The sequence below is a fragment of the Balearica regulorum genome, chromosome 14, assembly GCF_011004875.1.
Source record: "Balearica regulorum gibbericeps isolate bBalReg1 chromosome 14, bBalReg1.pri, whole genome shotgun sequence".
NCBI lineage: Eukaryota > Metazoa > Chordata > Aves > Gruiformes > Gruidae > Balearica > Balearica regulorum.
In genome coordinates, this window is record NC_046197.1 from 5,718,588 (window position 1) to 5,731,706 (window position 13,119).

A 13,119-nucleotide genomic window follows, 5' to 3' on the forward strand; every position below is an offset into this window, starting at 1 on the left:
GCTATGCATTATAAAATTCAGTGAAACAGTCATTTTAATTCTAAGAACTGAAATCTCTTCTCTAACAGGTCTTCAACTAATTCTTGTTTTTCCTTTTTTATTTAAGGTACAAATAGATACAAATCAGCTGAATGCAGAGAGATCACATTTTTATTATGACTAGCCTAAGTTTAGCATATTTATCCTACTTTACATGAAAAGCTAGAATTGAAAAAACAACACAACACACATTACTGTTTTGAATTTGAAATCAGTTATGGTTGATGATCATCTCCAAAAATAAATATTCCCACAGACGGAGGTCAGCGGTTGCCTGAAATTGCATCAGTTAGCGCCTGTATACTAGAATCCTCCACTCCTTTGGGACTGCTTTATCATTTGATCAGATATTAATTAATAAAAGAGTAGTTTTAGCATAGGACATCACAGTTTTCTATCCACACATTTGCCATTACTCTACAATTTATAGATCTAGACTCATAGGATTCATCTCAGAATTTAAGCACATAAGAAGATGGTAACTCACGTTCATACCTAAAAAAAAAATAATGTACAAATAAAAAAATATTGTACAAATCAAGAAAGAGGGCGGGTTTTTGCTTTTAGTTATGTGTCGATCTGGTAAGCTCTTACTGTTCTCAAAGGAAAGCAACTTCACTGCACTGGAATTCCAATTTTGAGGTTGCATGCATTTAATTTCTTAATTTATAATTAAACATTTGTATTTTGTGAATGTATTTAAAAACAAAACTATCTTTTAGGGATATTCTTTCAGGCCTTCCTCTGAGAAAACATGTATATGAAACAATATAAATACTAGTCATAAAATGTTAAGTGGCAAGTAAAAACTAAAAACCTTAAAAAAAGACAGTTGTCTCTACATGTGCCTCGTTTCAGCATATGTTGTACCTCTTCAGATTTTCAGATTGAATAGAACCTAGGATAATTATGTAAAAAATAATTTATCTCATATTATTAAACTACCAACAGTCTGTATAACCATTTGCCTTGAGATTTTTCTTTGGCTTTTGTAATCTCACTGCATTTCTTTTCTTCTATGAAGTAATCTTTACTTTGCTCTCCAGCAACATCTACTGGAACATCAGTAAAATGCTGCTATTTATATTAATCACCCATTTAACATCTAGTAGGACAGAGTTAGCAAATGCCAAAAGGAGAGAGAAAGCATCTGCAATTCAGATCCTGCATTCTGGGCTCAAACAGATCAAGTTATCTTGTCTTCAACCCTCTCGTTTTCTGCCATGTCATAAAGACCAAATTCTTTATGATTAATTCATATCAAAAGTCATCTACCTTCTACGCTTAGACATACTTTATTTAAGTCACAAAATATCATTTCATTTAAAATACCACGTTACATCCAGGACTTCCATTTTTGTCAGAGAAGTTACACTTAATCTCATTTTGATCCAACATGTGCTTAAACAGATCTGAAGCATAAAAAGAGCTTGGAAGAACGTATAGAAACATTTTGAAAGGTGAAAGAGAGGTGCAATGGCAATTCCAATGACAAATAATAACCAATAACAAGTTCAGCAAAACTAGAGTTAAAAAGTAAAAATGTCCACTACAAATCAGTGAAACATTTACTTTACAAGTTCTTTTGTCTGATTTCAAGTCCTCGGGGGGGGGGGAAATCTGTCCTTATAATGAGGATGAATATGTCTGATTAACTACCACTGATGATAAAGTAGTAACGCTGAAGTCCCTCTACACTGATGGGAGACTAGGCTTCCCCGGGGGCTTGATCCCATTCAGCTCTGTGGTGGCTTGTCACTGCCTATCTTGTAAAATCAGCTACTGCAAACGTACACAGAGAGCACCGCCACTGAATTTTGCAAGGTACACAGCATTGCGCATTCGTATGCCTGCATGCAGGATTGAGTCATTAGGGTAAACTTGCATAAAGACAAAAGTTCTCAGGTAAACATATTAATTTCTATCGGCAGCGTGCTCATTTGTAGGTCTGCAACGCTAAAATCTACCTATCAAACAATGTTTACTCTGTGACAGCTTATAAAGTTATCTTTTCATAGCTCTGCTTTCAGAGCCGGTTAATTAGTACTCTACTTTTACAAATAACTCTGATCACTGCAATACTATTTGCTTTCCTTTAAATCCCTAATAATGGTCTAACTATCCTTGATGGCTTGTTCACTTTTCAGTATGACAATGAAATTCAGAACACTGCTGCTCAGAATCCCTTCCTTCTATTTAGAGTCTTAGTTTGCTCATACAGAGAGCAACTGTAAAATGTAAGCGCAGAAATGTAGGGAGAGGAAAAAAGGCACCTAAGCCAGCGAAGACCAAAAACAGAAGTCCCAATAGCTAAATATTCCAGTTGTGAATAAAAAGCACTTATTGGCATGTAACATTTTAAAAGTAATTATTTTTGCCTTTGGATTCCCTATAGAGCCTCAATATATTTTTATAGAGAATAAAAGGGCATGTTTCCCAAAACCACACGCACTTTAAGCTATATAATTTTATATCATCACGAGACTCGAGTTCATAGGCTTTGCCTGATAAATTAGCTCCTCTCAAGAACTGTTAAACAGAAAGCCCTTTATTGTAATCCAAGTGCACTTGTGGACAGCACTTCCAGAGTTAACTCCATTTGACAACTGACATAAATCCATTATTCTAATTTGGTGATTGCTTTACTAAACACAGATGCAGTTTATGAGTTTTAGTCACGTATTTCATTCAGGATGCTACTTAATCTCAATTTACAAAACATAAACACGAAATAGGTTTTACAGTATGCCTAAAAGGGTATATAGCTATTCATCTGATGAAATGCCAGGCAAACAAACCATATTCACATAGACCTAAACTCAATGCTAGATTTTACCTTGCTAAATAAATAGTAAATAAGTACAATTAATTTTTAGTTCAGCTGTTGCAACCAAATTGCAGAACGCCAAGCTCCTCAAGGGTTGTAAGACTCAAAAGCTTTTCTTATACCGAGATTTAAGCACTGAATTTAACCTTAAGCAAAGTCCAGCTTTCACAAAAGCTGGTTCCCTGATTTATTTTGATACACAGAGAAAAGGGGGGAAAAAAACAATCATTTAGTGTGAATACAGCATCCTCACAAACCCATTTCTAATTCAATTTATAGCACATACTTTACATCTTAAACAAAAGGAATCTGATACAACACCGATGCTGCCTCTTGCTGCAGTTGCTTGCCTCAGTTACAAAACGCTGAAAATCTACCGCCCTGACCAAGCCACTCCATAAAACATTCGGATTCAGGCACTTCTTACCTGCCTCAGTTGAAGGCTTCCTTCCCTTGTTAGCAGTATGAAGCATCCTCTAGCCTTCCCAATCCTCACCACCAGCCTCAAATTGCACAGCTAAGTCCCTTTTTTGTAAGAAAACGCTTATTGAAAGTGATTAGTTTTTGTTGTCCCTTTTAAGTCCCTCCTGCGGGAAAGAGCAGGGGAGCGATGTGACGCCACCTTTTAATCTTTTGCAAGAGTGAAAAGGCAGAAAAGGAGCGCTCGATCAAACTGAGCTTCACACATGACTAAAACTCGCCTGAGAGGCTGCAAGCTCTGGCTAAAGCACCACTAGGCGTAAGTGTAAGAACAGAGAAGAGGGGAGAGTCAATGAAATGTGACAACGTATGTGCATCAAAGACGGGAAAAGAGGGAGAGAACAATAAAAGAGAGATCGAGACAGCAATGAGAGAAAGAGAAAGAATGAGAATGTGAGGGAAAATAAGCATGAAGAAAAGGTAGGAGAGTTTTGAAGCAAAGAATTCACAAAATAAAGCCAAAGTGTCTGGCAGCTTCTGTTTTTATCTCAGTGAGCATGACATACTGCCTCTCTCATTTAGCAACACATTCTTGTCTCTTCCAGGTTTGAAAACTGAGATAATCACAATGTGTGCCTGTTTTCGCCTGATTGGCATACTTGTGTGCAGTATACCTGAGATTCCCCTCAACCACCTTCTAGAGATGCATTTCTGTGCAATTAAGTTCATATATTCATTAGGAAAGACGCCTCCCCCCACCCCCAAAAACCAGGAGCTGCTAATTTCTACAGCAATTTACAATATAGTTTAACTGGCAGATGGAATTCTACTTATAACTACTAACAAACTGCCACTGATAAACAAATGACTGAACAAATGTTTAATGTTGATAACCGAGTTTTCATAGCAACAAAACATATTAGCATTGATAAATCTGTGGGTTGTTTGTTTTTTTTTAAAAAAGAGGTATTACAGACACTTTCTTCTATTTATCTTGTTATTTCTATAGGAAGTTGCACTAAGTAGTGGGAGAAGAAATAACGTGACCCAAACGGAACATTTTTTAAAGGAATCCATCAGTAATATCAGCAGATTTGAAATTTTTTAAAAAGTGATTACAAGCTAAAAAATAAATTTAAAATTTCAGATTTAATGATGAATACCTACTCATTTAGAAAAGGTCCACACACTAAGTCCTCATACAAGTAGAGTTCATTTTCTTGTCAGATGGAGGTGGTGTGTGGGGGGGGTGAGGTTGTTGGGGTTTTTGGTTGGTTGGTGTTTTTTTTTCTAACTACATATACCATTTTGAAGACTAGGACAGCTTCTGTAACTTGCTTCGTTTATACCTTTTACTTTTTTAAGGTAAAGGCAAATAGGCTTTTACCCAACTGGCCAAAAGGCATACTACTGGTCTGCAGAGCCAACACATGTCCACAATCAGCCTTGGCTATTACACGGAGATGTGAGGTTAAGAGGGCAGCAGAAATATAAACAAACCTGAAAAAGAACATACATTTTCTCTGTTGCAGCATCCTATTTGGGCCTCCCCTTGGATCTTAGCGTCTCAGCTCTAACAGGGAGAAGGAAGGACCATGTCAGTGACATGAGATTCTAGAAATCTGGATCTCAACTGTATAGCATACTCCTGTGCTCACTTATGCAAGTCACATAGTGCTACGTTCAGACAGCTGTGTCTTAAGGTACCTTGCTAGTTTAAAACAACTCTGTATCCTCTTTTGTCAGGATTTCCCAATTCCAGAGAGGAGGTTATAAAGATAAGTTCATGAATGATTATCAGGGAATCAGTGGCCAATTTCAACACTGACTATCTACATATCATTGTACCACAAATTTTACAAGAATTGATGTTTCTCTACAAATGTTAAACTCCAGAATCTCACTATAAACCGTTATATTAAGCTCTGGGCAGATGGAATCCAGTTTTCATATTTGTAAAGTAAAATTTGAAAAACAACTCTTTAAGCTTGCAAACTGTCCCAAAGCCCACACTTATTGCTAAACTTGTGATTGCTTCAGTGTTTCACCTCTTATTTTTTGTCCCCTGGGGATTGGCAATACACTTACATAAATATGGTTTCATTAAAATTAGCTTCTCACTAATCTTCTTGAGCAACCTTCATCACATGGGCTTAGAGTAAAATTTACCATAAGGAGAAAAGTATTCATGAGAACACTGGGCTTTCAAACCCCTCTCTGTACGTGTATCAATACAGCATTAGCCTGACCTAGCAAAGGAGCATTTTGTGTGATGGTTTACATCAAGTATTTCTCCTTGCTCTGTTGGTGTAAGGAATCTAATCGAAGCAGTGTAGCTGCTTGAAAAACCTCCTGTTTTCTCTTCCAGACATGAAGGAAATACATACCACCTGAAGATTCGGGGGGACAAGGAAAGAGAGAGAACCATGTGTTCACAGGCACATGCCTGCTCACACTTAAAATGAGGAACAGTAACAATCAGGGAAGAGATCTTTCCTGTCTATTGCCCAATTTACTTTGTATTTTCTCACCCTTATTGGTAAATTCCTTTTCTCATGTAAGTCTTGATAAGCAGTTTCCACATATCGTACAATGTACTAGATTGTATTCATGACAACAATTTTCAAAAATGCAAACACATATATACATACTTCTAGAAGTATTTATTCATTCTCACAGGCTTATCTACAAATTCACAATGCAATCAAACCCCTGTATTTACATCCCAGGTCAACAAAACACTTGAAAACATGCATGGAGTTTGTTTGTTTTCATGAAAGATACAAGATTGTGGGGCTAAAACTAAGCATAAGCTTACATACTATACTAAATAAATTCTTTTCGACAAGAACTGACCTTGCATTTGAACTAAAAATGTTTGGACACTGAACTGCTGGAGTCCTGACAGCTCCAGCGAGCAAAGCAAGTTATTCTCCTGTGGAAGTAAGTTTTTCTATAAATCGGCCACCTTTCCATAAGACAGGCTAGGTCTTTGACTAACATGAATGCAAAAATTGTATTTTACTGCTGTTAAATGTGCTTTCACTTCAGCTTCCTCAAGCAGAACTCCAGCAGCATACAGGCACCACACCATAGAACGTTACAAAATAAACACACAATGAAATGTATTCATAATGTCATTTTGTGCAGAGATATAACTAACTGATTTCCAGCCCATTTTTTATACTTTCACCATTACAGAGAAAACAACTAATCAGAACTTTCCCTCAGTCTTACCTGGGGAAGCAAGTCAAGTTTAATCACAGAAACCCTCTTGGTCCCTTATTTCTCTATTCTACTAGAAGTCTGGATCATTCTTCTGTTTGTTTGAGGTCTAGGATTTCACTAGCCTGCATGCAAATGCATACTCTGTGACTTCAAACTTGCATAGTGACACAACAATGAAGAACATTCAACACATTGCGTTGTTTCAGTGATGCTGAATCCCCCTCTCCACAACCCCCTGCTGGGAAAATGCATCAACATTGTTATCTAGAACATGGAGTATCATGACAGCAAATGATGGGGAAATAAAGTGGCAGAAGACTACAAAAGTACTCACACCTATTAAAGGGACCACTGGTCACAAACACTCATTGATTACGTATCCTTCGGAGCTAAATGAAACCCTCCGGCTATGCAAAAGAGCTAATGACCACTTTCTCTTACCAATATCTTTCTGCATTTTACATCTAGCAAAATTTTTCTTTGCCAATTATCTAGTTGGATGGCATGAACACAGAACTAATTTTTCCAACCTTTTGTTTTTGTTTCTTCTGTTTCAGACCCAAAGACCGTGTCTAAAAGCATCTGTATTTTTTGGCTTTCAGTCGTATCAGCTGGTTTAATAAAATATACCACCTCTTTCCGCACCCATCTTGTTTCAATAATACCTTTGGATCTTTTACACCATAACCACTGTAAAAGTAGAACGGCACTGTGAGGCCCTTCATCCCTCCTCAACCACCATTCCCTAGACTGCAATCTGTTCACTGCTCAGAGGAAATACAACTGAGTGGCACAAGGGCTAGAACAGAGGCAGAGCATACAAGAAAATCCCTTGTGTCTTATATTGCCTATATTTAAGTTCCCAGAGTCCAATTTACAACAAGAAATGACATTAGTGTGGTAAAAGAACTATCACGATCAGACATCATTTTTCTGGTGAGAGGCACAAGATCTTGCACAAGCGTGACATGTAACATCCTGGCAGGGTGAAGAAAAACATGTGATGCTGTTGCTGGTATGAATTATAAAACCACTTAAATACTGCTTTTTGAGCATAACTGAATACATGTCATAGCAGCATTATAAATTAAAATTGTTTATGACCTCCATTTGGTCCAAACACTACAGCTTTACTCACTCTATGCATGGTTGAACAAATTTATCCATGACTGCTGGTGTTACACGACAGAAGAAAGAGCCAAGCGTCATGCAAAGGAAACAAAGAGAAAACACCAGCAGAAGCTTCTTCAGTAGAAGCAGCTTGTTGTTTGGCTCTGAGTCATACAGATTTCTTAACGGCTACTGAAAATAATCTTTGATTCTTATCATTGTCAACTCTGTAAGTGATAATAACTAATACCTAAGTTGTTATTTGTTTATATAATTTTTAGTTTTCTCTATTTCATAAAATAAGCATTAATATATTATGAAATCAGTCATTTCATGAATGAATGGAAATCAGTACTCTTGTACATTTTGCTTAACAGAAGAACTAAAATAGGAGATAATCAGTATGTTCCTCGTTCTTTGGGAATACTAATTTCAAAGGACATGTAATTCCTCCCTCCCCCCACTATATTTACTTGTAAAACCATAGAGGACTATGCATTAAAAAGATATTTCAAAATTCAGATTTCTGTGGCACCAACTTGTACTACTGTCTGCTTGGTACATTTCTGTTTAGAATTTTTGCTCCAACTATAGCTCTGAATCACACAAGCTAAGGCCTTTTAAGACTGTCATCTGTCCGTCAAACAATTCCTGAAGTATCCCCCACAGGTGATTTGAACTTTTAAAAACAGCAGTAAACGGATTACCTTCATCTGTGCCTAACTGGCAGCCAGTTCATGTGAACCTCCTGTGCCTCAATTAACATTAGGGATTGAAAGAATAACTTACCTAGGATGCACAGGTTTGCCTGCCATGATTTCTTCCTAACATGGGCTGAGAGCTCCTTCACACTGTATGGATATGTTCTGCTTGCAGAGACAAAGGCAACTTCCAGGAGAGAGCTGTGTGGCTTTTAAAGGACTTTCTTCACTACTAGATAATTTAAGTTCTCTACATGAAGTACAAATCTACACTGAGTCAATAGAGTACATAGCTTCACAGAGTGTTCAATTTATTTTAGAGTACGGGGCAACACACTTAAAAACTGAATAAAGCCTAGTTTTACTGCCCAGTCCTCTGAATTAATATGCAACATTCATGCCTTAAGTATACCCTTGAGCATTCAGTACTTCTCTGAGCCACAGCTTTGAAGATGTGTTGGTTTCCTGTGCACTAACTTGACCTATATTCAGGCTGGCTTCTATTCAGAGACTATCTCTGCAGTGAATTCAATTCCAGATGCTACATACATTGCTTTGCTACACCTATGATACAGATGCCAAAAAGATAAAGGATGCCAATAAATTAAAAGGCTACTGCTAGCATTCCCTAAGAACCGAGGCAAAACATGCTTATTTCTGAGCTGATCTCTGCACAAGCGTATTTCCTTGATAATGTGGAAGCACAGAACCAAATCCAGTAACCTCCTTAAATTATTTGTTGTTATGCCAGGGTCCAAAGACCTGGTGACTTGCCTGGAGCTGAGCTTGACCTGTGCCATGTGCCAAGGATGCCTAAAACTCTTCTAAATGGGGAAGGCCTCCTTAAGTGGAGAAAGGGGAAAGTTATTAAAGACAACAGTTCCAAGATGAAAACAGAAAAATGGCTCTCCATCTCTAATACAGGGCACAGTAGAGAAAATGGAAAACAAGGACAAAGGTCTTACTTTTTAACACTTGCTCCTGTTTACTCATGTCCTGATCCACAATTCTTGCACCAAAACTGCAATTTTCACATTTATAGTGCAAAGGTCTTACAGTATTAGGTCTTACGACTAGTAACGCCTGACAATTCATTAGATGCTTTAAATTGTTTCATGTAATGATCAAGGGGAATTGTCATATACTATAATAGAACACCTAAAATGCCACTTATGAAACAAAACTGAAAAGCCCTCAGTCTACTACATCAGCTGAAAGACCCCTAGAGAATTACAAAGACTTCCATTTCTGCACATTTAAAACCAACCCATGACGAACAGTTAACTTTACACCAACAGTTACCACAGTAGTGATGACGTGCCCATAGCAGGGGGTTGGAACTAGATGATCTTTAAGGTCCCTTCCAACTCATACCAGTCTATGATTCTGTGTAAGAAACACTGGCAAGACTACTATACAAGCAACGCCATAACAACAGTACATAAAAACAATACCTACGTGCTGCCTGCATATGTGCGGAGTCCTACTTACAACATGAGTCAAGAGGGTTTTTTATTAAACAGTTTCATGCTGTATCTATAGTATGACTCAAGCAAATGAGTAGATAAGAAAAAGGGTGGGTAGTTTCAAGAAAGTCTGGTTTACTATCCGTCTGTTGTGGTTCAGAATAGAGAGTAAAATTCCACCAATTTGGCTTGACATGGCATATAAAAGCACCCTTAAAACATGTTTCTTGGCACACCATCAGCTCTCATCAGACATAGGATATTGGTTATGATGAACCTTTGGTATGAACCAGAACAGCTGCTCCTGTCTTTATCCCTGTCACACCACTAACAGAGAAGGCATAGCAAAGCAAAAGACTAAAAAAAAAATTGGTAAATGTAAAGTACTGATTAAAACGTTGAGAACAGCAAGAACTTGACATGATTGACTCTTGAGAACTTTAAGACATAGTATTTTAAGTAAATTGTTAAAAAGTGACAGAAATTTTCAAAAAAGCATGTATATTAAAAGTTCTATAAAAAGCAAAGATGACGTTACATTAGAAATTATTAAAACAGAAAATATTTAAATGCACATTTTAGTTTTCATTTTAAGACAACTGTTGCACAGTTCTGAAATGCAACCGGATCGCATTACAAATAGCAAGATGGGGCATTTTAGGTATGTTCATTCTCTTAAAAATATCCATAATAAACAAAATTTAACAATAACATTTTTTTTTCCTGTATCTTTTTTTCTTTAGAATATACAGATCTTGACTCCACGGAAACTCAATTGAGACTGTGTCATTTCAGCTGACTGAAAGCACTGGTGAACTACGTGGCTGTTACTTGAAATGTTCTTCAACTTTATGAAGTCAGAGACATTAGAGCAAAAGCTTTCCAGTAAACAGTTTCTGACAAAGTGAAAAGAGTAGTTACTAAAAAAAAAAAAAAAAAAAGTGTTAACTATTTTTTAATATTTTTCAGCCAACCAATTTATTACAGCCATTGTCATTTTTTGACAGTCTCTCTCCTGTGACAATCACAGAAGCAATTCAAAACTTATCAGCCACCTCTCCTTTACGATAATCTGATTCTTACTTGTGAAATCTGGAATAAAATGGTACAATTTCAGATGCTGAATACCTAGAAAAAACCTCTGGAAGCCACCAGGAACAGATATGAACTATGCTACACAACATGATGGAATCACCACACACATTTCCTGGGAAGTGCTCATCTTAATGTACAACACCAAAAGCATGGCATTTCAGGAGTCCAATCGGGGAAAAAAACCACCAGAGACTAACTTAGAAATGCTCAAATTGTTCAATAACCTCCATGCCCTCTTTCCCTGAACCTCCTGGTTTCTGGTTTTTAGGGCTTTTTAAAAATACACTTCCCCTCCCTGTGACTCAGTACCCCTAACTATGAAGGGAACATAGAGCTGGTTTGTAAGAATACTTAAAAAACTACTGTTGAAGAGATCAGGAAGAGGTATCAATGTATTAAAAAAATAAAGAATTACTAGAATTTTTTAAGCTTTTTTTACCCCCCAAATACCCCATTTTTTGTCTATTAAAACTGTGCTTATTGAACCTCAATGGGAAAAAGTTTATATCCCTGATGGAATTTTATATAACCTTACTCCTTATTCATGATAGGTTTTCTGCTGATTAAGGTTTCAAAGTAACTATAATAAAGTAATATTGTGCTATTATGATTTTTTTTTTTTTTACTATAAAGGCTATGACTGTAGCCATGCAATGCGTAAGTCATAAAAGATGTTTTAAACATTCCGTTGCCCTGCTTATCTCTATTGTATCACTTAGTTTTTGTCTCAACTCTTAACAGATTTTCTGTTAGCCAAATTCACAGAGCATTAATTGATATCAACCGATACACGTTCATGACAAAGAAGAAAAAAAGTGTGAAGAAACACATAGTACTGTGAAATTCACTTAAAAAACCGCTTCGCAGTTTGATAAGAATTACCCAAACCCATTCTATCACCATAGGCAATGTCCGATTCAAGGCCTAAGTAGTTCCAATACCTTTTCTGGTATTCACCAGAACGGAAGCATTTCCTTATGCCTGTCAAAAAGTCCTTTAAGAGCAACGAAAGGGTATTACTGAAGCACTTTCAACATCTGCTGATGTTTAAAGCTCACAAGACACAATAAACGTTTACCATAAAGGTAGCAGGAAGAAAACGTTAGTCCAGGATAAGCCACCTGACGCTAAACGCACACACGCGTTTCTCCTACGTGCGGTGCTGAAGTCAATCAAACCCCGCGCTTGCGGGGCGCGGTGCCACGCTCCGGTAGCTCCACAGGCGCTGGGGGAGCGGGCGGCGCCGGGCCCTGCCGGCAGCGGGGCGAGGGGCCGATACCAGCCCCGGAGGGGAACGAGCGGCCCCCGCCCCGCGCCGCAGGTGCCGCCCGGCAGGAGGCTGCTCGCGCCCAACCACCGCCCGCGCGCCCAACGGCCGCCCCGGCCGGGGAACAGCACCGCCTTGCCTCACCCCCCCAGAGCAGCTCCGGGGGCGGGCGGGCACCGCAGCAACCCGCTGTGTCACACTGAGCGGCCTCTTCTCGCCGAGACGGAGCGGCGTGACTTACCGCTACGGATAAGGCTAACGGAGCGACTGAGCCTCCCAGACCAGAGCTGCGTTAATCACCACGTCCATAATGCACTCACAGGCGTTGTTATGACGCCCGATATTTACCAAAACAGCGAGTAAGGAGGGTGCTAGCGCTCCAGCTATTCAGCTACAGACACAATGCTTCGCCCCCCAAACCGTCACAACGCAATTTAAGTTCAACACAGCTGCACAGCTGGCATCTACAGAGAGGGCTGGGAGGCCGGAGGTTTCACTCCAGCTACGTTCAGCTCTAACACAGCGCTCGCGGGAACACTGAAACTCTTTTAAGACGGAGTCTCTCCGGATAAAGGTGCTCGGGCAAGAGAGACCAAAGCCCACGCACTCTTCCCACCAGCCCCAGCCGCGACCGGCCGTCCCGGGAAGCCCCCGGCAGCCCCACCGCCCCTCCTGCCCCGGCCCTGGGCGCTTTGCCAGTCGGCTGAATTCAGTATCTCGTTAAACAGGGAGAAAAGGAAGGATAAAAAAGAGAAGAAATAAAGAAATCCTGAGTTGTGCTTTGGTTGTGGGGTGGGTTTTTTTGTTTGAGGTTTTTTGGAGGGGTGTGGGTACGGTGGTTGTTCTTTTTAACTCGGACTTAGGCACACAACCGCCTGGCTCCCCAACCCTCACTGAGGCAGGAGCTGCCGGTCTCGGCCACCGCCCGGCCGGAGCGCCACCGCCCTCCGCTCCCCCCCCAGCAGC

The 13,119-nt window shown here is 39.2% G+C and overlaps 1 protein-coding gene across 8 annotated transcripts in view; it reads right to left on the bottom strand.

Moving 5' to 3' along the window:
* TENM2 (teneurin transmembrane protein 2) overlaps positions 1-13,119 on the bottom strand; it is a 619,020-nt gene that overhangs the window by 367,300 nt on the left and 238,601 nt on the right. Inside the window, exon 1 of one of the 8 annotated variants that reach the window (XM_075766471.1) lies at positions 3,294-3,493. The exons of 6 other annotated variants lie outside the window; for them this stretch is intronic. In XM_075766471.1, coding sequence (XP_075622586.1) covers positions 3,294-3,339 — 46 coding nt within the window. In that variant the 5' untranslated portion in view covers positions 3,340-3,493. Of the gene's footprint in view, positions 1-3,293; positions 3,494-13,119 lie in introns of those variants that run through there. One more of the 8 variants, XM_075766469.1, reaches the window with a different exon arrangement.